The sequence below is a fragment of the Peromyscus maniculatus genome, chromosome 2, assembly GCF_049852395.1.
Source record: "Peromyscus maniculatus bairdii isolate BWxNUB_F1_BW_parent chromosome 2, HU_Pman_BW_mat_3.1, whole genome shotgun sequence".
NCBI lineage: Eukaryota > Metazoa > Chordata > Mammalia > Rodentia > Cricetidae > Peromyscus > Peromyscus maniculatus.
In genome coordinates, this window is record NC_134853.1 from 128,979,840 (window position 1) to 129,006,488 (window position 26,649).

A 26,649-nucleotide genomic window follows, 5' to 3' on the forward strand; every position below is an offset into this window, starting at 1 on the left:
GGCGGACGGTGGACGGACGGACGGACGGATGGACGGACGTCCTTGCCACCTGCTGTCGGAAGCTTCAGCCACTCTAGGACGAGGGAGGGGCTCCTTCATCTCATGGGCTTGTACTTGCCTGTCTATCCTGCCTCAACGTGACGTGCCCTTTTTTGTTTGTGGACAAGATTTGACTGTGTAACCCTGGCTAGCCTGAATAGATAGACCAGGTTAGCCTGGTATTCAAAGAGATCCACCTGCCTCAATGCTCAGATTAAAGGGATGCGCCACCATGATAGCCAGACTTATTTTTTCACAGGCTGGAATCTACATGGAGACTGAGTTCAGAGGCCACTATATATATATATATATATATATATATATATATATATATATATATATATATATATTCTTGAGACAGGTTTTCTCTGTGTAGCCCTGGCTGTCCTGGAACTCACTCTGTAGACCAGGCTGGCCTTGAACTCAGAGATCTGCCTGCCTCTGCCTCCCGAGTGCTGGGATTAAAGGCATACACCACCACCTCCTGGCCTTTTTGTTTGTTTGTTTATGAGACAGAGTTTCTCTTGTGTACCTTTGGAGCCTGTCCTGGATCTCACTCTGCAGCCCAAGCTGTCCTGGAACTCACAGAGATCCTCCTGCCTCTGCCTGGGATTAAAGGCATGCGCCACCTCCGCCCCACTCTCTTGGCCTTGTTTATCTCTTTTCCTGCCATATGGCTGCCATGTGGGCAGCTCCCATGCCAGTCAGTAGCTTGCATGGTGTGGCTCTTTCCTCCTCCATTCTCCTGCTTGAGGCAGCTGCTAAGATTTACAGCTTGCCTACCCTGGCAGTTACTTTTTTTACTCTTTTTAAAATTTTCCTTGATCTTCTATTTAAGTCCATTCTTAAATTCTTTTTATTAATGAGACTACAAACCCAATTTCCATGATATCATGTGGCGATCACATAGGGACTCCCTAAAATTCTGGTAACAGCATGAATAAAGTGAGTTTTCTGCTCCCTGTCCTCGGCTTCCTCTTCTTTACTTCACAGACTATGGAGCTCCATTCTGCCAATGAATTACTCTCCTGCAGATTGGTAACAGTGAAGGGGAGGCAGAAGGGCACAGGAGAAGAGAGGAAGACTCCCAAGGAGAGGAATCAATATAAAAATCAATATAACAAATCATAACAAAACTTTGCGTTGACAGGCCTAAGTGTTTCTCAACCTTCCTACTGCTGAGACCCTTTAATCCAGTTCCTCATGTTGTGGTGACCCTCAACCATAAAATTATTTCATTGCTACTTCATAACTGTAATTTTGCTACTGTTATGAATTGCAATGTAAATATCTGTGTTTTCCAATGGTCTTAGGCGACCCCTAGGAAAGGGTTACGACCCACAGCTTGGGAACTGCTGGAGAGGAAAGCATTCGCTGCCAAGACTAAGGACATGAGTTCAATCCCCAGGATCCACGTGGGGGAAGGAAAGAACTGATCCCCACAAACTGATCCCCACTGACCTTCACATGCTTGATGTGGCATGTGTGTGTACCCACACACATATACCTGTACACACACAGATGTGTAAATAGAATTAAAAAAAAAAAACAAAAACCTTCAAGTTGGGTTGGTGAGATGACTCGGGGGCAAAGGCACCTGTGGCTAAGATTGACAGGTCCGTTCTCACTGGCAAGGCAGTCCAGCCAAAAGAGCTTCAAGTTCAGCTGGAGACTGTGTCATCGGAGTGACGACAGAAGATACCCCAACATCCTCCTCTGCGTGTGCGCAGAGGCGGGGGTACCTGTACCCCATTCACACACCAAAGAGAACGTTGAAAGAATTTGTATTTCCTTTTATGTGTTTGGGTGTTTTAACTGCATTTATGTGTGCACACCGCATGTGCACCTCTCCAGAAGAGGGCACCAGATCCCCTGGAGCGGGAGATACAGAGGGTGGTGAGCTGCCATGTGGGTGCTGGGACTTGATGAGCTCCAGCCTCTGGAAGAGCAGCCAGTGCTCTTAATGACTGAGCCATCTCTCTAGGCCCCATATATAAATTTTAAATAGCAAAAGAGCAGGATGTAAAGGTACATGACTGTAACCCCAGCACGCTGGAGACAAGAGGGGTGAGACAGGAAGATTGTGTCTCAAAAACAAGAAGAAGATAAACCTAGGGTAAGGCAATAAAAAACAAAGTCACTAAGTGGGCAGATAACATAATGTTAGACAAAATAAATCTTAAGAATTATATAGCTGGGCAGTGGTGGTGCACGCCTTTAATCCCAGCACTCGGGAGGCAGAGCCAAGTGGATCTTTGTGAGTTCAAGGCCAGCCTGGTCTACAAAGTGAGTTCCAGGACAGGCACCAAAGCTACACAGAAAAACCCTGTCTCGAAAAACCAAAAAAAAAAAAAAAAAAAAAAAAAAAGTATTATATAGAAAAAGTTATACAGGCCTGAGGATGAACTCAGTGGGTGGACTCCTGCCCAGACTTGGGTTCCACAATCCTGCACTAAAAAAAAAATAAAATAAAAATACAAGAGTAGAACCCAGGCTGGTTTGGTCTATAGAACAAGTTCCAGGACAGCCAGGGCTACACAGAAAAACACTGTCTCAAAAGAAAAAAAAAAAAAGAGTAGGCTCCAAGTGTGGTGGTCCATGCCTGTCACCCCAGTACCTGAAAAGGTAAGGCAGGAATATTGTAAGTTTCAGCCTGGGCTACTTAGTGACTTGGAAGGCACCTTAGGCTGTCAGTCATACAGCTATGCACTAGCTCAAAATAAGCAAGGAAAACATGGTAAAAGCTGGGCTTAGTGGCAAGCACCGTCACATCTAGTTTGGTTTTTGTTTTGTTTTTCCAGACTTGATTCTCTGTCTAACAGTCCCGGCTGGCCTGGAACTCACAGGGATCCGCCTGCCTCTGCCTCCCGAGTGCTGGGATTAAAGGCCTATGATAATATGCCTGGAGGGGAGGGGCGGGCTGTGTGTAAGCGCAGGTGTCCTTCGAGGCCAGAAGAGGGCGCTGGGTCACCTGGAGATCCTTGTGAATTGCCTGTAGTTGTGCTGAGATTTCTTTTCTCTCCAAGAACAACACAAGCTTTGTTTTAAATTTGTTTTTCCTTTTTAAGACAGGGTCTCACTATGTACTTCTGGCTGGTCTACAACTTAATAAATAGACTAAGTTGACCTCAAATTCATGAAGATCCAATAGTACACATTCTTAACTGATGAGTCATTTCCAACAGAATTTTATATAGTGCCAGGGATCGAATCCAGAACTATGTTTTAAGCGCGTGTGCACGTGTGTGTGTGTGTGTGTGTGTGTGTGTGTGTGTGTGTGTGTGTGTGTATACGTGTATACTTTTTTTCTTGCATACATGTCATGGTGCATGTGTGGAGGACCCCATTTTTGGAAATTGATTCTCTATTTCCACTATGTAGGTTCTGAGCCTCAAACTGCCTGCCTCTAAGCTGCCTTGCCATAGGCCAATACAGCTTTATTTATTAACCAATCAGAGCAACATATATTCACAGTATACAAAAACATATCCCACAGCATTTTCTTTTTAAAATTGAGATAGAATCTTATTCTATAGCCCAGGCTAGCCTTGAACATTGGGTCAAACCTCTAACCATGGCCTCCTACATGCTGGGATTAAAAGCGTGGGCACTATCGACTTATCTTAAAATTGTTTTATTTTTTATTTTTGGTTTTTTGAGAAAGGGTTTTTCTGTGTAACAGCCCTGGCTGTCCTGGAACTTCCTTTGTAGACCAGGCTGACCTTGAACTCAGAGATTCACCTGCCTCTGCCTCCTGAGTGCTGAGATTAAAGGTGTGCACCACCACCACCACCACCTGGCTATCTTATTTTTATTTATTTATTTATTTTTTTTTTGAGACAGGGTTTCTCTGTGTAGCCCCCACTCTCCTGGAACTCAATCTGTAGATCAGGCTGGCCTCAAACTCAGGTCCATCTACCTCTGTCTCCCAAGTGCTGGGATTAAAGGCGTGCACCACCATGGCTGGCTTTTGGTTTATGTTTATGTGTATGGGTGTTTTACTTGTAAACATGTCTGTACACTACATTCATGTAGTGCCTGCAGAAGCAAGGAGGGGCTATCGGATCCCCTAGAGCTGGAGTTGTGAGCCTCCATATGGGTGTTGGGAGTAAAATCCCAGTCCTTTGGAGTAGCCTGTGTTCATCATTGAGCCACCTCTTCATCTTAAATTCTTTATTGTAGCAGCTGGTCAAGATCCCAACTGTACCCAAGTAAAGAGGGGACTGCCGCTTCACTTCCAAGTCTCCACTGTTGGTGACAAACCCAGGTATCATTTTCTCCAGGAATTTTGTTGTTTTGTTTTTTGTGACAGGGTTTCTTTTCTCTATGTATCCGTGTGTGGTAGTATTTTATTTAAGGTGTGTTACTTTTGTTTATGTTACTTTTAACTCTGTGAAGCTGTGATACTTACCTGTCTAAAACACCTGATAGTATAATAAAGAGCTGAATGGGCCAATAGCAGTGCAGGAGAAAGGAAATGTGGGGCTGGCAGGCAGAGAGAATAAATAAGAGAAATGTGGGAGAAAAAGCAGAAAGAACAAGAGAACAAGGAGAAGAGGGCTATAGGGGCCAGCCACTCAGCCACACAGCCAGCCGCAGAGTAAGAGTGAAAGAAAGACATACAGAAGAGAAAGGTATAGACAAAAGGTGTAAGAAGCAAAAGATAATTTAAGAAAAGCTGGCTAGAAACAAGCCAAGCTAAAGCCAGGCATTTATAGTTAAGAATAAGCCTCCATGTGTGATTTATTTGGGAGCTGGGTGGCAGGCCCCCCAAAAGAGCAAAAACAACCAACAACAGCCCTAGATGTCCTCCTGGAACTTGCTCTGTAGACAAGGCTGACCTCGAACTCATCTGCCTCTGCCTTCTGAGTATTGGGATTAAAGGCATGCACCACCACTGGCCTACACTCTAGGAATTCTTTTTTTTCACTAATTGGACTCAACTGTCCAGATATGAATTAGGTGTGGTCATTGGTCCCTTTAACAAGCACATGTTAAATAGTATCTATTATTCTTCTCCATTAAAATTAAATTCCTTGAAGTGTCTTAAGCAGATCTGATAATCCCTCTACCACTGAGGAACCCAGACTTTGTTGTTGTTGAGGTGGGGGAGGGATCTTACTGTATCACCCAGGCTGGCCTGGACCTGAGCCTCCTCTTCAGTCTCCCTAAATGCTGGGATTACAGGTGAACCAGCAAGCCTGGTTCTAACGTAAGTACTTCATTAAGGAATGACGGAATGATGTTCTAGTATGCAGACTTCTACATATTTCAGACAGCACTTGTTACAATGGATTACTAAGGAACATAAAGCTTGGCTTAATACTACATTTTAAAGTATATGGAGTGAAACTAGACACATTTACATAAAATTTGTAACATTTATTTAGGCAAAAAATCCCAATCTGTACATACAACATTAATACTTTAGTGATATTCCATTTGAATATATAGCATGATTTATGTGCAGAATACTCTTGTTCATCAGGCCATAACTAGAATACCTTCATTCAGCCCATACAGTCCAGAATTGTGTCCAAAATATACACATTCAACTTCTTGATGGGTGTCTTGTTCCTTGAAAAGAGTTAAACCCATCAGAGCTCAAACAAAAGATAGCTTTTCATATGTACAAGTCTAGAATTTGACAGAGAAATCCTGTAAAATCAGAGATTTTCATTTTGTTATTAATTTACTTATTTTGGACTTTTCAAACAAGGTCTTTCTATATAGCCCAAGATGGCCTGAACCTCACTTAGTAGCTCGAGCTGGCCTCCAAGTCAAGACCTTTCTGCTTTGCCTTCTGAGTGTAGACATAAAAAGTTGGTGATTAATTTTGTTATACCTACCATTCAATGTGGGGTATGAGTGTGCATAACGCACACATGGGGATCGGAGGACAACTTGTGGAAGTCAGTTCTCTCCTTCCACCATGGGGATTCTCACCAGACGGAACTGAGTTCAGGCTTGGCAGCAAGCCTTTACCTCCTAAGCCATCTCACTGGCCTGCAAGTCAGTGACTTAAAAAAAATGTTTCTGCAGATTATCTGAGAAATCTTGAAATAACATTCAACTTTTAGAGGAAAACAATGCCCTCAAAGATTTCCTTTTATGAAAGTATCTCAACTTTCATTACATAAGGAACTTCTTGCTTCAAAGTTGATTTTAAAAAGATTAAGAGTCCAGTGTAAGGGCACACGCCTTTAATCTCAGCACTTAGGAGGCACAGGCAGGCAGATCTCTGTGAGTTCCAGGCCAGCCTGGTCTATAGAGGAAGTTTCAGGAGAGAAACCCTATCTCAAAAAAATAAACATACTACCACTCCCCCCACTCAAAAAAAAATCCTTAAAAGAACTCAAAGTTTTCCATAAAGTAACTCAAAGTGAAGTATTTACCATTAATGAAATAGATTTATGATTTGCCACAAAATAATTTTGAAAAAAAAAATTCAGAAACCCTGTTTTTCAAGACAGGGTTTCTCTGTGCAGTCCTGGCTGTCCTGGAACTCACTCTGCAGACCAGGCTAGCTTTGAACTCAGAGATCTGCCTCCAAGTTCTGGGATTAAAATCACGTACTACCACACAATTTTGTGAGGTGGGATCTTATGTTGCCCAGGTTCATCTTAACATTGTGACTCATTTAAGTCCTCAAATAATCCTCCTGCCTCAGTCTCCCTGGTATCTGAGAATATAGGGGTGCTGCCCAAGATGGTATGGAACTCAAGCTTTTCCTGGCTCAGCACTTCCTTGTTAAAGTAACAGCATGTGTTACCACACTGCTTGGCATAGTCTTGCTCATCACTGACTGTCAGCTAGGCTGTGCTGTTCTTAAGGGCCATCCCTTTAGTACAGTAGTAAGAAAATGAATTGAGTTTCAGATATTTTTTTTTTAAGTAGAGCAGTTGGAAAGACAGAAAATGTTCTTTCTTGGGCTACTAGTCATCCTAGTGTCTTGGGTTAAGATTCAGAAACAAATGCATGTACCACAAAGTGTGCCACATCATGCAAAGTCCCATGACATTTTAAGTAACACAAGCCATGACACACCTAAAACCCGACTGCAACATTCTCTATCACACTCGTGTTCCAATCACCGGTGGGTTTTATATGATGACTAAAATGAGCACTTTTGAGTTAACACTGAAAGCTAAAAACATGTCAACACACAGCAAATGACAACTGACCATGCAACATCCATGAGCTAGTCACATGAAACAGCCACAGGGATTTAAGAAGGAAAGCAAGTCTGCAAACCTTTCTGGAAGCAGTCTCAGAGCAGTGCTGAAGCCCAAACATACAAACTCTCCACAAAATAATATGCAGATAAAACCAGAAGAGTCCTTATCAGCTGACCGTAGGGCACTGCCGTAACCTATGCCTGCCTTCAGCGTGTGATTAACACAGTTTAGATCACATAAAGTCCCACCAAAACCAACTAATATAAATGTGCCATTGGAGAAGAGACAGGCTGCGGGTTACCACATACAAAACCGTTCACTGGGTCACCTCCCTCCTTTCAACTGAGCACTGTTTGTTACACACTGTTCTGGGCTTTGGGGAGGAGGATGCATTTACAACAAAGCCAAGCCTGGCTTGGTGCACCCCTATATTCCCAGCACTCAGAGGGCTGAAGCCAGCCTGCAATATATATCAAGTTTATCTAAAAAAGGCAAAAATTGTGGCTGGAGAGATGGCTCAGTGGTTAAGAGCACAGGCTGCTTGCTCTTTGGAGGGTCCAGGCTCAATTCTCACACAGCAGCTCACAACTGTCTATAACTCCAGTTCCAGAGAGCTAATGCCATCACATAGACATACATACAGGAAAAACACCAATGCACATAAAATAGACAAACCATTTTTTAAAAGGCAAAAATAGCTGAGGATGGTGGCCCATGCCTGCAATCCCAGGCCCTAGCATGAGGATGCAGAGTTCAAAGTCATCCTCAGACACATAGTGCGTCTGAGACCAGCTTGGGCTACATAAGATCCTGTCTCAAATAACAAAATGGAGCAAAACCAAAAACTGAGCCACATTTACTGTTCATTAATTCACCCCAACTTGGGACATTCAATGTTTTCAGTAACATGTACCAAGGGGGGGGGGGGAGTATGGTTGAAGGGCATCAAAGATAGACCAATGTTATCTTTATTTTTTATTTTTGTGTGCATTGGTGTTTTGCCATGGGTGTCGGGGTCCCCTGAAACTGGAGTTACAGACAGGTGTGAGCTGCCATGTGGGTGCTGGGAATTGAACCTAGGTCCTCTGGAAGAGCAGGCAGTGCTCTTAATCTCCCCCGCCCCAAGCCATCTCTCCAGCCCTGACCAATGTTATCTTAACAACAGCCACACTGAAGTGACTAAGCAGCCAGGCAAGTGGTGTGCTTGGAGCACACAGGCAGGTCGGCTGAGCTCTAAGCTAGCTCTGGTTATGAGACAAAACAAAGCAAAAAAACCCAAAAAATTGATTAGGAAGACCAGGCCAGCATAAAAGGACTCACTTGTAAAAGAAACTTCATTAACTGGATTTATATGATTGATGTAATTTTTGTTTTGTTTTTGACACAAGATCTCACTATATAGCCCTGGCTCTCCTGGAACTATGTAGACTAAGCTTGAACTCAGGGATCCACCCGCCTGTGCTTCTGCCTCCCAAGTGCTGGATTAAAGGCATGCACCATCAAGCATGCCTGGTTTCTGGTTTTAAACATGGACCCTTGATTCTTTAGAAACAAAAAATATAAATGCAAACTCCCAAGGCAGTCTTCATCCTCACCTGGGTGAACCCTCCTGCCCAGGCTAAGCAGCAGCAACCATTATGGTCAACTCTGGAACTTGTGTGTCCGATAGGACTTTTTGTAAACCCTCATTTAAGATCAGTAGTCACTGTGTCCATCCCCTATTACTTCTTGATGTATAGTTTTATTGATAATAAAAAACATTTAATGTCCTTTTCTCTTTTTCTGATAGTAGGAATTGAACTCAGAGCCACTCACTCTGGTACTGAGCTAAGTTACACTCTCAACCCAGAAGGAGAAAAATTTCAGCGTATATAAGATCATAGCAAAACTTACTCGATGCACAAACACCAGATGCTGTGATTTGCTATACTTTGCTTTATTAGATTACAATCTTACAAAGTCTAATTCCACTTCCTTTCTGGGAGGGGTGCTGGGGCTGGCCCCAGGGCCTTGTGCATGCATTTCCTTCAGCAGATCCAAGTGTTGCTTTGCTGGCCCAATGGCTTGTATCTGAGTACACTGAGTTCACCAAGGTCATTCAGTTTAGTCTAAACTGTACTTGAAAGCACATCCCTAAGCCAATGACTTTGGAGGTATCAAGCACTTACATTATAGTCTCCAATTACAAAGGGGAGGTCTGTAGAGACTGGCTGGACATAGCAACATATAATTACTGTATTTTAGCTATATTCAGGACTTTCTTGAAAATTCTGTCTTACTGATGGCTTTCAGATCCATCCCAGAGCCAGACACAGTAGCACATGCCTGGAACCTTACCACTTACTCTGAACTGTCAACTGAGTAGGATCAAAGTAGACTACAGCCTTAGGTCTACACTTAGTGAGACTATCTCAAAACAAAAACAAACATACCACCCCCCAACACACAAAAATCAAAACCACAGAGGCACTAACATCTTGATACATTTGTGATGTGATCATTTTTTATTTAAGTTTTGCAATGTAGCCCCGACTGGCCTGCAAAATATAAATGGAAATCTTTTTGAATCTTCATGTATCAGATTATTCTGAAAAATTCTTTAGTTTTTTGACCATTTCTTGTTCTGCTTCTTGAGACAGGGTTCTGAATTTGCTATGTGGTTGGTGATGTTGGGACTACAGGTGTGTACCACAACACCTGGCTTTATTTTTCTAACGATTTGCAAAAGCAGAAAGTTTAAGTAGTAGCTTATAGGAACACGCATTTTTGTCCTGACACTGGACACCAAAGTTCTCCAACAGGCTTTCCCAAAGTAGACTAGGTAGACCTGGCTGGTCAACACCACCAACTTGCAAGCTACTGCAGACTATTCTATTGTTAGAATTTTAATTTTAGACATTAAAATTGAGGGTGAAATGTCAACAAAATGCAAAAACTCCTTTGAAAGAATTTTCTTTCCTCTGAAATATGCATAACTATGAAAAATGCATCTTTTTGTGGGGAAGGCTGTTGAGACCAGCATCACTAGGTAGTCCAGGCTAGCCTCAAACTTTCAACAATCCTGTCTCTCCAGTGGCAGATCATGTTTGAGCAACCATCACAGGTGAAAAATTAATCTTATGGCTCTAAAAATCCCTTGAATCAATGAAGTAAGAATTCAACCATTGTTTTATATGGCTTTTTGATAATTCTATGTATCTATTTTCTTTCAGTTTGATTCTGTCTTCATTCCTACGAAGGAAGCCCACAATATTCAAGTCTAAAGTCTGTCTGTGACAGTAGTATGAAACATGAGTCAGACATGTTAAAAGCATACTAATAAATCAGTCAGCTTGTTGGTTTCCTATAGACAGGGACTCTCACGTAGCCCAGGCTGGCTTAGAATTCAGTCTTCTCCCCTCATTTTCCACATACTAGGATTACAGGTATATGCCCCATGCCCAGCTTAAACAAGCTCCTTTCTAAACTGAAATATTTCTGACTTACTTAAAAATATCATTTTAAAACTCTATTGAAAACATTTTAGATGTGTATGAATAAAATGTGGTCAGATGAGATTTCAGATTAAACCTATTCACAAAACGGATTTTGTTACTGTACCTGTTTGAAATGGGTCTTGCTATCTAGCCCATGCTGGCCTTGAATGCCACCTGCTCCTTAATGTTTTGGATTAAGGGCAAGTGCTACCAAGCCTCCTTAAAATAAAAACTTTGTCCTGTTTTGTGAGACAGGAGTTCCCTGTGTGGTCCAGGCTGGCTTACAGCTCTGTAGCCTGAGCTCTCCTCCAACGTGTAACCCCTCTGTCTCACACTACTCCCAGCTTAAAGTAGAAACGGAAATGGAAATTAAGTTTGTTGGTAACATGATACCTCCCAGGGTCATAGGACAATAACTGATTCTTCATTGTATCAATCATCTTAAAGGAAAGGCAACTGTCTAAAAAAAGTCCATCAAAAACATTTCCTTTACCCAGTCAGCTACATATTTAATCATTTAGCAGCAGCCTATTCTTCTCTTGCATGTTTGGAAGCAGGATGTGGACATCTTTTTCTAACATGAACACATAATGAAGACATACTAAATGTCACTCTAACACAGGTTGGCCTCAGACTCATGGCACCCCTCCTGCCTCCGTCTCCTGAGTGACAGGAGTGCAGGAATGAGCCATTTATGCTGACAGATATCTGTATTTTATCATAAGAAAAAATTAACATTTTTGTGTGTGGTGCTGGGTATTGATTCCATATATGGTAAGAACACACTCTACCACTGAGCCACAGCCCAGCTCAAGGTTAAATTTTTATAGCAAACTTTCTGTTGTCAATTTGTATTTTAACTAAGCAAACTAACTCTGAGTGGTCTCTAGTGGGAAAGAAGGGGTAAAAACAGACAGTGTTAACCAACAACACTGAAAAACCCACACTCTTTTACAACACGAGTGTCTCGGAGAGGCTTTGATACCGGATACTGTGGTAACTGGGGAGTATTTCTAGAGTAACCTGCAGAAACAGTCGTGCTTCCAGGGTTCAGCATGGAGAACAGCTCCTGCTCCCGGCCTTGGTAGGGGGACAAGGAGAACCTGTCCCATTCTCAGAGCTATACCATAAAAGCAATGTCTAACTCCTGTTCAACTCTGTTCTTCGTCCATGGCTTTTCTTTTGTATTTCTTTGACTGCTATCCAGGCTCCAAACAGCCAAGAGCTTCCAGAGACACAATGGGTTTCCACTCACACAAAGAAGCCATCTTGTGAGAGATACACAGAGAATGAGGGCATTTTTACAGAAGCAGTATAAAACTTACAACCGAGGCAGAGCCAATGTCACATCAGCAGCCCTGCTCACGCTGCAGATGACCTGGCTGCAAATGACCTGGAAGGGACTCTACACAAGTCTGGCATAAGGGTTCGTGCAATTTATCATAGAACTGTAGCATCTCAAGCACAGGTTAAGTTCAAACACTGAAAGATTTCCTAAAAGACAATAATGAAGGAAGACCTTTCTTGCCTCATAAGTTAAAAATCACAAGACAAATCAGACTGTTCACATGGGCAGTACTGTACATTACCAATCCCAAATGGATCACAGGACTCTTCTCTCTCTCTCTCACACACACACACACACACACACACACACACACACACACACACACACACACCAACACCAGAGAGCATATTATTCCAAATGAACCAACCACAAAAATGATTCCTGTTGTTCATTATCCAACTACCTATGGCTATCAATTTAGTCGGGCCTGGGGCTGCTTTTTACAAGGAGGGGGCCTCCCATGGCGCACAATGTGTTTTTCTAAACTGTCCAGAATGGCTACAGCAATCTGCTGGACGTAGGGGTCTGTCTGTTCATGTTCTTTGATGTTGTACAAATGCTGTAGTCCTCCTTCTTCAATCAGCATGCTGCAGTATCTTGAAGCTGAAAGAAAAATACAAGAACATTTCTCTTAAGGCATTTATGTATCTTGAAGTTATCCCACAAACAAAACAAGTTCTTTAGAGCTTACAACAAAACAAATGCATCAAAGGCCAGACATGGTGGTATATGGAGCAAATCTACATAGTGAAGATCCTGCCTAAAAAAACAAAAACAAAAAAACCCCTCACAAATCAGGTGTCCTCCTCTATCAATCTCCACTTTATTCCCTTGAATTCGGGAAATCTTAAAGAAATTATTCTTATTTTATGTGTCTGGGTGTTCTGTCTGCATGTATGTCTGTGAACCCCCCCCCCCCCCTTGCATACCAGGGCACAGAGAAGGCCAGGAAAAAGTATCAAATCCCCTGGAACTGGAGTTATAGATGTTCAAGTCACCTTGTGGGTGCTGGGAATCTTAAACTCAGATACTCTATGGAAGAGCAGCTGGTGCTCTGAACTGCTGAGCCATCTCTTTAGCCCAGCTCTTTGTTTCTTTTTGGTTTTTCCAGACAGGGTTTCTCTGTGTAGCTTTGGAGCCTGTCCTGGAACTCACTCTGTAGACCAGACTGGGCTTGAACTCAAAGATCTATCTGCCTCTGCCTCCTAAGTGATAGGATTAAAGGCATGTACCACCACCACCCTCTGCTGCCTAGCTATTTTTTTTAAGTGTGCCTATTTTTCTTTCTCTTTCTCTCCCTCTTTTTTTCTGATTTGCTTTTCTTGTAAGACAGGGTCTTATTATTATGCAGGCTAGACTGGCTTTAAACTTTTTTTGACCCTATTTCAACTTCCTGAGTGTTGGAACAAAGGTGTGCCACCAAACACACCTACCAAGCTCTCTGGAAGAATTCACTGAATTCATAATCTAAATCTCTTACTCTGTACTTTAACAGTGTCTTGGGGCTGGGAAGATGGCTCAGTAAGTACAAGGGTTTGCTGTCCAAGCATGAGAGCCCGAGTTCTAATTCTAGAACCACATAAAAAGCCAGGCATGGCCATGTGTGCCTGTAACGCCAGCTTCTGGGATGGAGACAGGCAGGTCCCACAAAATCCCTAGCCAGCCAACCTACCCAAAACAGCCAACTCCTGGATCAGTGAGAGTAAGGCAGAAGGCAAAAGAGGAAGACACCCAAGCCCTCCTCTGGCCTTGGAATGTGTATACGTGGGTGCGTATACCCACAGAAGCATGTGCACCCCGCCCCACACAAGTTACTGTACTTAAAAATCAGTGCAGCCAGTGGTCATGGCACAACCCTTTAATCCCAGCACTTGGGAGGCAAAGACAGGTAGATCTCTGTCAGTTTAAGGTCAGCCTGGTCTACACAGTGAGACCTATGTCAAACAAATAAACAAAACAAAAAAGCAGTGCAATATTACGCTAAAAATGACTAAAAAGGACTTTCTAGGCCGGGCAGTGGTGGCGCACACCTTTAATCCCAGCACTCGGAATGCAGAGCCAGACGGATGGCCAGCCTAGTCTACAGAGCGAGATCCAGGACAGGCACCAAAACACAGAACCTTGTCTTGAAAACAAAACAAAACAAAACAAAACAAAACAAAACAAACCTTTTGAGCTGTGTGTGGTGGCGCATACCTTTAGTTTCAGCACTAAGGCAGAGGCAGGCAGATCTACATGAGTTCGAGGCCAGCCTGGTGTACAGAGCAAGTTCCAGGACAGTCAGGGCTACACAGAGAACCCTGCCTGTCTTGAAAAACAAACCAAACAAAACAAATGGCTTTCCGGAGGCTCGGGAGACGGCTCAGCAGTTCAGAGCACCACTGCCTGTAATTCCAGCTCCAGGCAACCTGATAGCATATAGGTGGTGTACAGACACACATGCAGACGAAACACTCATACCCATAACATAAAATTTAAATAAAAAAGGGTGGGCTTAATGGAACTGGGTATGGCAGTGGCTTTTTGAATTCCAGTATTTGGGAAGCAAGTGAATCTCTATGAGCTGGAGGCTAGCCTGGTCTAAATAATAAATTCTAGGCCAAACAAGCCAGGGTTACAGAGTGAGACCCTGTCTCAAACAAACAAGCTTAGGGTTGAAGAGATGGCTCAGTTGTAATGGGTACTTGTTATTCTTATAGAGGACCTGGGCTCAGTTCCCAGCACCCACATCCCTAACTGCAGTTCTAGAGGATAGGATGCCCTCTTCTGGACTCAGCAGGCACCAAGGCAAGTACATCTCCTAGTTGGGGGCCAGTCTGGTCTACAGATTTCCAGGACTGATGGGAAACACAGAGAAACCTTGTCTTGAAAAAGAAAAAAAAAGAAGCCAGGCTGTGGTGGCGCACGCCTTTAATCCCAGCACTTGGGAGGCAGAGGCAAGCAGATCTATGTGAGTTTGAAGCCAGCCTGGGCTACAGAGTGAGATCCAGGACAGGCACCAAAGCTACAGAGAAACCCTGTCTTGAAAAAAACCAAAATAAATAAATAAAATGAAAAAACAAAACAAAACAACAAAACTCTTAAAAACAAAACAAAAACCCGATGGCTTTCTGGGCTGAAGATATATGTTAGAGAAGAGTCTTGTCTAGCATGTTCTAGGCATGGTGTTATATATCCATCTCACCACTCAGAAAGTTGAGACAAGAGGACTCCTGAGAGTTTATGGCTAGCCTGGGCTACATAGTGAGTTCTATGCTAGCTTGCCAGACTATACAGGAAAAACTCAACAACCCTTAACCCCCTCCCCCAATGACTTTCTATTGAACACAGTTCTAATTTTGGTACATACGATTCTTGCTGCAAACGTGTTGCATGGCCCAAACTGCCCACAGCTGGACTCCTGGTGTGGTAAAACAGCCAAGTAGTGGGAAAAATGGATTAAAGGATCTAAAGGTTCAAAATAAAAGAATCAAAGTCACATTTTATACAAAGTATCATTTTCTAAGCAGTGATTCTTACATTTAAAAAAAACACATGCCATTTCTAGACTGACATGAAGGAGCAATGCACACCTTTTCTTTGTCATGGCTATTTCAGAAAGGATTGCATTGAGACACCATGGTAGAGAAAAGTTATTTAACATACTGTATTAAGGGTGTGTGTGTGTGTGTGTGTGTGTGTGTGTGTGTGTGTGTGTGTGTGTGTGTATCTTTCAAAAGCTTTTGGTTTGGTTTGTTTTCCCCTTTTGGTCTTCCCCCTTAGATATGTGAAAAAATACACTTTACACTTTAAAATTAGTCAGAAGACAGGTGTGGTGGCCGCACCTTTAATTCGGCGGCAGAGGTAGTTGGATCTCTGTGAGTTTGAGGCCAGCCTGGTTTACAGACTGAGTTCCAGGACAGCCAGGGTGATAGAAAAAAAGGTGGGGGAGGAGGCAGAAGAGGTAAAGGCTACCACATAGTAACAGAGAGCCATTCACCAAGGAGACAAAACAAACGCACACACATATGCACCAAAGGCAGCTGGGACTGCTAGCTTCGGAAAACAACACAGCCTGAGCTACGCAGGACCCTGTGAGAGATCTTAAAAGAATAACCTAACAGTGTGCCTCAAGGTCTTAGAAAAACAAGCAAACCCCAAAGCAGCGCATAACAAGAGACAATAAATAGGATGAAAGAAAGTTATGAACATGGAGATCAAAAACAATGCACACAATCAATCAAATAAGGAGTTGCTTCTTAGAAAAAATGAAATTGGCCTTTCACTTAGTCACACTAACCAAAAGAAAGAGAAGACCGAAATTAATACAATTAGAGATTGTAAACATGTTACAATAGATTACAATTAAGTCCAGAGGATTACTAGAAAATAATTTCAAAACTAATATTCCAGAAAATGGATTAAAATTCTAAATGACCTACTAAAATTAAGCCAAGAAGTCATACACAACCTAAAACAAATCCATAACAAGCAAAACAACAACAAAAATAAAAAAACTGAAAGCCGTCTCGAGGGTGGAGGGAAGCCAGGAATGGCGGTAACCTTTAATCCCAATACTCAGGAAGCAGACAGATCTTAGTGAGCTATAGTTCTGGGCCAGCCAGGGCTATGTAGTCAGGCCTGTCTCAAAAAATAAAAAATAAAATAAAAACAAAAACCAACCAACTGCCAAAACAAACAAAAGGCCAAAAGTGAATTAAATTCTTACAAAGCAAATTCAAAAACACGCTTAGATTATGTATCATGACCAAGCTGATTTCATTCCAGGGATTCAGGATAGCTCAACATATGCACATCAGTAATTGTTATACAGCTTATAAACAGACTCAAGGACAGAAATAATGATCATCTCAATCACCAAAGGCCTTTTACAAAGTTCAACTTTCATGATACAAGTCTGAGGAAATTACCTGATACAACAGGCCCAAGTAGGCTCACACTATACACCAAATGGCAAAATAAATAAATAAATAAATAAATAAATAAATAAATAAATAAATAAATAAATAAATAAATAAATAAATTCCTTTAAAAACAGACTGAGACGAGGGTGTCCACTTTTTCCACTGTTACTTAATTTAGGATTCATGTTTTAGCTAGAGAAATAAGACAAAAGAATGCAATAAAGGAAAAGGAGGGTGTCAAATTATTACTATTTACAGATAATTCTTAGTTCTGTCAAGTATTTCCAGCAAAAGAACAGCATACAAAACCAACATCTCCAAATTAGTAGCCTTTCTATATAGCAGTAGCAAATTTGCTGAAAAACCATTCAAGGAAGAAAATTCCATGCAGAATAGCTTCATAAAAAATAAAGTGTCCAGAAATAACCCTAGCCAGGGAACTGAAAACTTCTAGAATGAAGACCTGAAGACACCAGGAAGGAAACTGAAGAAGACACAGAAAGATGCAAAGACCTCTAAGCTCATGGGTTGGTGTAATTAATGGTGTGAAAATGGTCATGTGACTGAAAGCAACCTACAGATTCCATGCAACTTCCATGAAAATCCAAGACATTCTTCACAGAACTAGAAAAACTACCTTAAAGTTATGAAAACACACAAGCAGGCCAGTGTAATCTAAGAAATAAAGCTTGTCTGAAGATCAGAAGACAGTGCTAGCCACAGAGTTAAACATAGAGGTCAGGCAGTGGTGGCACACAGCTTTAATTCTAGCACTCAGGAGGCAGAGATCCGTCTGATCTCTATGAGTTCAAGGCCACACTGGGCTACATGAGATTGATTCAGTCTAGGAGAGAAACAGAGCCAGGCAGTGGTGGCACACACCTTTAACCCCAGTACTTGGGAAGCACACTCGCCACTGATCCCAGCACTAGGAAGGTTGAGATAGGAAGTGAAATGGCTGGGCAGAGAAAGGCATGTAAGACCTGAGGAGACAGGAACTAGAGCCTTTCAGCTGAGGACTCAGAGGCATTCAGTCTGAGGATTCATGGAGACAGGATCTTCTCTTTCCGGCTAAGGAGTTGGCAAAGTGAGAAGTGGCTGTGGCTTGTTCGTTTCTCTGATCTTTCAGCATTTACTACAATATATGGCTCTGGATTTTTATTATATCCATTTAGGGTTCGTGCAACATCTGGTGTCTGACTTTTGGGGCACAAATTCATGAAAAAGCCGCTTGCCTGTGGCTTTGCAGCCACAGGCTGAGGCCAGAGTTACACATGACCAGAGTCTCTACCCCACCTGGGCCGGAGTCCTCCCCTGCTGGCTAAGTTCTTGTTGCAGCCTCTCTGCAGCAAACGCCATAGGTTTTGGGGCTCCAAAAGCCACAGGAGTTAGCTGCGTTCACACAGTCCCCGGTGCAGACAGCTGACTCCACAGGAGCAGGTCCAAGGCCAGACTCAGCTCCAAACACGACTTAGCTGCTCTCCCCATGCAGAATGCTGGCTCTTTGGCTTCTCCCCTCTCCAGGTAGGTCGTGGCTTTCTCTGGGACCCCTCCTTGGACTGCGGCCACACTGTCATTGTCAGCAGATTTGGTGAATCAATTGGGATTTTTGTTTTTGTTAAGACAGGGTTTCTCTGTGTAGCTTTGGAGCCTGTCCTGGAACTCGCTCTGTAGCCCAGGCTGGCCTCGAACTCACAGAGATCCGCCTGCCTCTGCCTCCCGAGTGCTGGGATTAAAACATGCGCCACCACTGCCCAGCTCAATTGGGATTTCTTAAAGGAGAAATTAGTTAAAAGAGGATTTTTCCCCCACATTAAAAAAAAGGGAAACACTATTACAAGGGAAGGAGTTTGGACTTTATAAACTAGAAGGTTTAAAAACGGATCAATTAAATGAGAGGATAATTAAAGTTGATGGGATTTATGTAATGTCAATTATAAATATTATTTGTTTGATTTCTATTTTATCATTAAAAGAGTTGGTTAATATGAGTACCAAGATAAAAGTTTTAGAAAAACTTGTTAAAACAGATCATAGAGATACTCCAGACCCTACAGAGGAATTTAAAGGAGAACCAATTTCAACATTGCATCATAAGGTTACAAAAAAACAGCCTAAGGCTTTTAAACAGCCAACCCTAATTTATCCAGTAACCTTATAGGAACTACCAATGATAGATATCCCCAAGACTTTGTATGAGCTGACTGGACTACTATGCAAATGTTAGATTTGAGGAGATTCAAAGAAGCTATAGTGTAATATAGTATGCATTCCCCGTTTGTGAAGCAAATGTTAAACTCATGATCAACTTATAATAGAATTAATTATCCCTAAAGATGGAGAGATTTGGTTATAGCAGTCTTAGAGGCTGGTCCCCAATTACATTGGAGGACCTGGTGGAAAGATGAGGCTAAGACCATTGAACAATGAAGTAGGGCTAGAGGTATTGAAATCTCCCAAGATTTCTTCTTGGGGAGGGCGATTATGCTGATATACAAAGACAGTCTCTACGTGATGACCACACCCTGGCTTTATGCCGAATGGCAGCCTTGAATACTTGGGACAGAATTGAAGAAGTAGGAAAGAAAATTGAGTCATTTACTAAAGGTATACACGGCCCAAAAGAAACCTTCACTAATTTCTTACGAAGACTGACTTCAGCAGTAAATAGAATGATACCAAATTTAGAAGCTAGACAAATAATAATTGAAACTCTAGCTTTGGAAAATGCTAATGCACAATGCAAATGGGTAATTAGGCCATTAAAAGCAAGATCCTTGGAGGAATGGATCTGAGATGCAATTAATATTGAATCTCATGACCATGATGATGCTTGGATAGGAGAGGTGATTCCCAGAGGTTTGAAGAAAAATAGTTATGTCTGATGTTTCAATTGTGGTAAACAAGGTCATCTAAAAAGGGACTGTAAACAGGACATTCCTAGAAACAGTATTTTTTCAAGAAATCATCCCAACAGAATACCCCTCCCTTCCGGATTATGCAGAAGGTATGGCAAAGGAAGACAGTGGACTAATGAATGTAGATCAACAAGGGACAGACAAGGTAATCCCTTGCCTTTGCCATCAGGAAACGCCCTGAGGGGCCTCTCTCAGGCCCCCATATCAAATTCAGTCCTTTCCTGTAATCGTGGAGTAAACTTCTCCCCAGAGCAATTAAAGAACCTAATGCCTAGTGTAAAACACCATACTGCGCTGGATGATAGAATAGAAGAGAGAACAAAAAGATCAGGAGAAACTATATATCAAAATTGATAAAGATTGTATTGGGAACTTCCCCAAAATTAGGGTTGGGGAAGGGTTTTGTTTTTGTCTTTCAGGAGAATGAAGGCTAAGGAATCTGAAGAGCACTGGACAAATGAGACATCTGAAGAAAAAGGACAAATCATCCAGAAAAAATATTCCGTGAAAAAGATTTTATGCAGTGAACCATGACCATGCCTAACAGCGACCTTTGAAGTCTCCAAAAAGATGATGAGACCCTTTGAAGTCTACAAAAAGATGATGGGACCCCATAACACTGATTTCACATGGACTATGATTAACACCATTAGGCTGACAAACACCACCCAAAGAGTGGCTTTGGACTACAAACTGCTCAGGACAGTTTCAAGATGGCTAGCTGAGATGACCCAGCCTCACAGACTACTCTACCCAGGACTTGAGACAAGCCCTGCACTTTTCCATTATGCAGAGACTGGACAACAAATGATACAGCTACCTCTTCCAGGACTTGATAATTAACCCAAAATTTTCCTTTTCAGGATCCCCTAAAGATGCCTCTGCCCCCAGACAGCAGGAAGTAAACTTAAGAACACAACACCCACAATCCCAAGAAGTGGGGTGGGTGGTTTTTGGTCGATGGATGAGTTATGGACATTTGTTATTGTTTTGATGGTTGGTTACAAGTTGTTATTGGTAATGGTCAGGAAAAAAGCTGAATGAAGGAGATTAGATTCAGGATTCCTGTTTGAAAAGAAAAAAGGAAAAAGAAAAAAAGAGGATATAGATATGATAAGATAAAAGGTAGATTATTGAACCTATTCTGAAAAAAAAAGATATAGAAATGATAGGATAAAAAGGTAGATTATTGAATTTACTCTGGAAAGAAAAAAAGGGGGGGGGGGCTGGAGAGATGGCTCAGAGGTTAAGAGCACTGGCTGCTCTTCCAGAGGTTCCGAGTTCAATTCCCAGCACCCACATGGTGACTCACAACCATCTATAATTTGATCTGGTGCCCTCTTCTGGCATGTAGGCAGAATACTGTATACATAATACACATAAATCTTTAAAATTAAAAAAAAATTTGTTTGGGAGCTGGAGAGATGGCTCAGAGGTTAAGAGCACTGACTGCTCTTCCAGGGGTCCTGAGTTCAATTCCCAGCAACCACATGGTGGCTCACAGCCATCTGTAATGAGATCTGGTGCCCTCTTCTGACCTGCAGGGATACATGCAGGCATGACACTGTATACATAATAAGTAAACTAACCTTAAAAAAAAAAAAAGAGAAAAAGGGAACATAGATGTAAGATAAAAAGGTAGATTATTTTTTAAACTACTATTTCAACTCTTTTTTTTATTTTAATTTTTATTTTTTCTTGTTTTAATGTGCCTTGGTGTTTTGCCTGCATGTGTGTCTGTGTGAGGGTGTCAGATCCCCTGGAACTGGAGTTACAGACAGTTGTGAGCAGCCAGGTAGGTGCTGGGAATTGAACCCAGGTCCTTTGGAAGAGCAGCCAGTGCTCTTAACCACTAAGCCATCTCTCTAGCCCCCAAAAAGGGTAGATTATTGAATCTACTTTTAAAAAGCAACTACTAGTTTTAAATATTTTACATTGGATTGAATTTTTGTATACTGTATACAAATTGTGTATATTGATACAAATTTGAGATTAATTCTGTTAGAATATACTGTATATACATTTCTATTCTTGTTCAAGGTAACAATGAAATGCAATTTTCTAGTCCTTGAAAGTTATTACCAACTATTTAGGATAATAAAGCAATGCAAGTTAGTAGTTAGTCATTACAATCAAACTTAGGTATGTTTTCAAGGTCAAACAAAAATATATTTTAGATATACAGATCATCTTCAAACACTTTAGATATCTGCAGAATATAGTATTTGAATGTTTTAATACACAGATTTTTTTTTCTTTTTTATGACAATGAGATACATTTGCTCCTGGCAGCACCAATCAACTTCAGAGAAGATGATGGACATTGAAGAAATTACATATGGAGTTTACTTTCTTTGTGTCAAGTTAGCCACTGTGTAAAAAAAATACCCTTGCCTTGACTGCTGACAGTATGCTGTTCAAAATGGACAAGCAGGACACAAAAGAAAGGACTGCCGAACTTTGCCAAGACAAGGCAGGACAGCCCTTCAGAAAATCCTGCTTCACAGAGGAGTCTGTCAGATATGCTAAGCCTGTAGGCCAAAGATGGATGCCCCAACATTGCAGAGGAACCTCGGGTGACTGTCCAGGCAGCCAGCTCTTTCTATCATTTATCACATTTTTTGGAAGTCATCTGTTTGCACTTCCTGCTTACTCAGCTAAATATTATTTCCTATTCGGGTATCTGAGGGAGCTGAAGGCTAGATAGTTATAGTTTTCCTTGTTAACAAATTCAGAAAAAAAAAAAAACCTCACTAAAGAGGTGTAAAGTTCATAAGTTTGAAAGACATCAAAAGATAGTTTTGGGTTGGTAATACAAGTTAGAATAGAAAATGAATTAGGTACAACACTTTGGACTCATCAAAATAGGATAGATAATGTATTTTCTCTGAATTTGTCAAATGTTTATGGACTGGACATTGTTAATGTAATTCTTGACTATATATATTATATATGGCTACTATACTTATAGTTTTTCTTATATTAGTTATAACCTTCTTTTATTATTTTACACAAAAAAGGGAAAATGTAGTGATATTACAGTGTTGTACTGTAATAAACTTTGCCTGAAGATCAGATGCCATCCACTAGAATAAATATAGAGGTCAGGCAGTGGTGGCACACACCTTTAACCTCAGTACTTGGGAAGCACATACGCCACTGATCCCAGCACTAGGAAGGAAGGTTGAGATAGGAAGTGAAATGGCTGGGTGGAGAAAGGCATATAAGGTGTGAGGAGAAAGGAACTAGAGGCCTTTTTGGCTGAGGACTCAGAAGTATTCAGTCTGAGGATTCATGGAGACAGTGTCTTCTCTTTTCAGCTAAGGAGTCGGAAAGGTACAAAGTGGCTGTGGTTTGTTTCCTCTCATCTTTCAGGATTTACCCCAATATCTGGCTCTGGATTTTTATTAGGACTATTTAGGATTTATGCAACACATGGCCTCTGGGGTAAACACTTGCAGTGCAAGTCTGCTGAGGAAGGGAGCTCCAGAACCTCAGACAGAAGATGACTGACTTCTAAAGGTTCTCTTCTGACTGTCTAATGCACATCACGGCACAAATAAAAAATAATCTACTTTTTAAAAGAAACAGAGAAGACCTAGAATGTCAAAACAGTCTAAGCAGAAAAGAGCAATGCTGGAGATAGCAGGCCTCTAACTATACTACAAAGCCACAACAACAAAACAGCATGGACCTGGGACAAAGCCAGACATGCAGGCCAGCGAGTAAGAATGGAGGACTCAGGAATAAACCTACAAAACCACAGCTACCACCTTTGACAGTGACAAACTTACACTGGGGAGCTGGAGAGAGAGCTCAGCAGTTAAGAGCACTGGCTACTCTTTCCAGAGGACTCTGGCTAGAGTCCCAGCTCCCGCATGTTGGCTCACAACCATCTGGAACTCCAGTTCCAGAGTACTGATTCAATGGCCTCTGAGAGCAATGCATGCATGTGGTACACAGACATACAATCAGGCAAAACACGGACTATACATGTAAAATTACAATCTAAAAAACAAGTCAAAATATACCAGCATGTATTAATTAGCCAATAAAAATAAGCTGTAATAAAATTCTGCCTATAATACTACCTAATTGTCATAGATTGATTTAGCCTTCCACAATGCCTTCTGTTTTTTTTTTTTTTGGTTGGCTTCTTGTCTTGTGTTTTTTTTTTGGGGGGGGGGAGGGGTAACTGTAGGATGGGAGTTGAGTGACAGTGATAGGGATCACAAACCCAGGGTTTTATAAATGACAGACAGCACTTTACCAAGCATATAACCCCTGCCCTCTTGGTCATGTTTAAATTTAAACAGCAGAGAAAAAATTCCAGGGATCTGCCTTCAATAAATACAGATAAAGGAAGGAATGTTGAATGAATAGTAGAAAATAAATCAAAATACTTTAAACCCCCTTGAGACAGGTGTTAGCATTCAGACCCACTTCTTGAAATCCTGGCCATTAAGCAGATAAATACCCTGGCCCACCTAGCCTCATGACGTCATCCTACATTCCCGTTCCCTTTAAGAAAGGACTCCTCACTCTCCTCTCTCACCCCCCCCCCATTATTTCTTTCTTTCCCACTCCCCCTCTCTCTTCCCCCCACCAAATAAAACTCTCCACTGAGCACTGTCTTTGTGGCATCTCTGTCTCTCACCTGCTGTGGGACAGACACCTTGGCTCCACCCACCAAGACCTGTGTGTGTGTGTGTGTGTGTGTGTGTGTGTGTGTGTGTGTGTGTCACAACAGGGTCTTGTTCTATAGTCCAGGTTGGCCAGGAACTTGGCAACCCTGCCTCAGCCTCCTCAGTGCTGGGATTATAAGCATGCACCACCATGAACAGCTACTTTACATTACTCAAAACCAGTACTATGAGAGATACTTGAAGTAAAGATTATAAGAAAATGACCAGATTACTTAATAATCATGCCAATTACCTGTATGCTACCATCTCACACTCTGGGGTTGGCCATTTCAAAATAGCTGAATGCTAAAAGACACAAGACATAGGATATATTACAATATTTACTTTTAACAATATTACTTTATAATGAAGCTTTTATATTTAACTATTACAAAATATAACTTATATCATCCCAGAAAATACCAAATGATCCTACCAAATCATCAAGAAGAGAATTCCTCTGGCTACGGCTCAAGGTCCATGCTTGTTCACCTCTAGATATTAAATGGGCAATAATCCCAGCTGCAAAGTAACTGACTTCTACTTCCACACTGTGCAGGAGACTGCTGATATGGTCTATGAAATCCTTCCACATTAATTCAGAATGCAGCTCTTGTACTTCAGCTATATTGTTCTGGGAGAAAAAGAAGATATAACAGTCTTATGCGAAGGAAACGGCAGAGAGAACTGTTTTCAGACACTAGACAAGCACTAATGCTGGTCTCTACAAAGTATGCAAGCTGGGCATTCTGCAGACTGTAATACAGGTAAGGGGAATTGTGGTCAGTTGAGCGGTAAATGTTGCCCATAGTCTTGGATCCTTGAACACTCGGTCCCAAACTAATGCTGCTGCTGGGGGGTTTACAAGTGTGGCCTTGCTGGAGAAGTTTGTCACTGGGGCGTGCGTACTCTAAGGTTTCAAAGCCTTGTCCATTCCCAGTGTGCCCCTTCTGCATCATGCCTGCAATTCAAGATGTGAGCTGTCAGCTTCTACCAGCTTCTACTCCTGCTGCCATCTTGACACTGGCTGACATCATAGATTCTTTCTTTAAAAACTTTTTTTGACTGTGAGTTCAAGGCTCACCTAGTCTACAGAGCGAGTTCCAGTACAGCCCAGGCTACATGGAGAAACCCTGTTTTGAAAAACTAAAAAATTTTTTTTTTCTTTTGAGATTTTTAGAAATGTGTACGTGTGAGTGTGCACCAGGTGTGTGCAGTGCCTAGGGGCGAGGAGAGGGACATCAGATCCCCTGGGGCTGGAGCTGCAGATGGCTGTGATTCTCCACATGGGCAGAGGGGCTTGACACTGGGTCTTCTGGAAGAGTAACCAATACTTTACTTTTTTTTTTCTTTTTTGAGACAGGGTCTCACTATGTAGCCCTGGCTGTCCTGGAACTCTTTCTGTAGACCAGACTGGCCTCAAATTCAGAGATTAACCTGCCCGTGCTTCCTGAGAGCTGAGATTGAAGAACTGCACCACTATTCCAGGCTTGTTTTATCTTAATTTAAAAATTATGTTTTATTTGTTTTCCATTGTCACTAGATGTTCAAAAACAACACACCACTGTCTTTCTACATTTCTTCTGGTCTTTTTGGGACAGGGTCTCACTACAATGTAGGTTCACCTGCACTACCGCATCCAGCTTTCTTACTTCTTTCTTTTTAAGACAAGGTATCATGTAACTCTGGCTATGCTGAAGAGGATGCTTTAAACTTCTGATTCTCCTGCTCCCACCCTTCATCTCCCAAGTGCTGAGATTACAGGTGTATGTAAATCTTACTTTTATTATACTCATGTTTATATTTTCTTTAAACACCCAAATTTTTGTGATGCAGAGAATGGAAACCAGGTTTCATGCATGCTAGATAGACAAGCACTCTATCAACTGACCTATACCCCCATTTATTTATCTATTTCGAATGTGTGTTTGTGTGCGTGTGTGTATCTCACATGCAGACATCAGAGGACAACTTGCAGGTGAGTTCTTTTCTTCCATCATGTGGGTTCTAGGATCAAGATCCTATCATCAGGCTCTGCAGCAAGTATCCTTACCAACTGAACAGCCTTGAGGGCCCAAGCAGCAACTTCCATGTACACACT

At 41.8% G+C, this 26,649-nt stretch overlaps 1 protein-coding gene across 3 annotated transcripts in view; it reads right to left on the reverse strand.

Moving 5' to 3' along the window:
• Positions 1 to 9,132: 9,132 nt before the first annotated feature.
• Zyg11b (zyg-11 family member B, cell cycle regulator) overlaps positions 9,133 to 26,649 on the reverse strand; it is a 58,101-nt gene continuing 40,584 nt past the window's right edge. For all 3 annotated transcript variants that reach the window (XM_006977726.4, XM_076564696.1, XM_076564695.1), the window contains 4 exons: positions 24,985 to 25,182; positions 24,802 to 24,854; positions 15,391 to 15,488; positions 9,133 to 12,644 (listed from right to left, as the gene is read on the reverse strand). In XM_006977726.4, the coding sequence (XP_006977788.1) occupies positions 12,454 to 12,644; positions 15,391 to 15,488; positions 24,802 to 24,854; positions 24,985 to 25,182 (540 nt within the window). In that variant the 3' untranslated portion in view covers positions 9,133 to 12,453. The remainder of the gene's footprint in view (positions 12,645 to 15,390; positions 15,489 to 24,801; positions 24,855 to 24,984; positions 25,183 to 26,649) is intronic.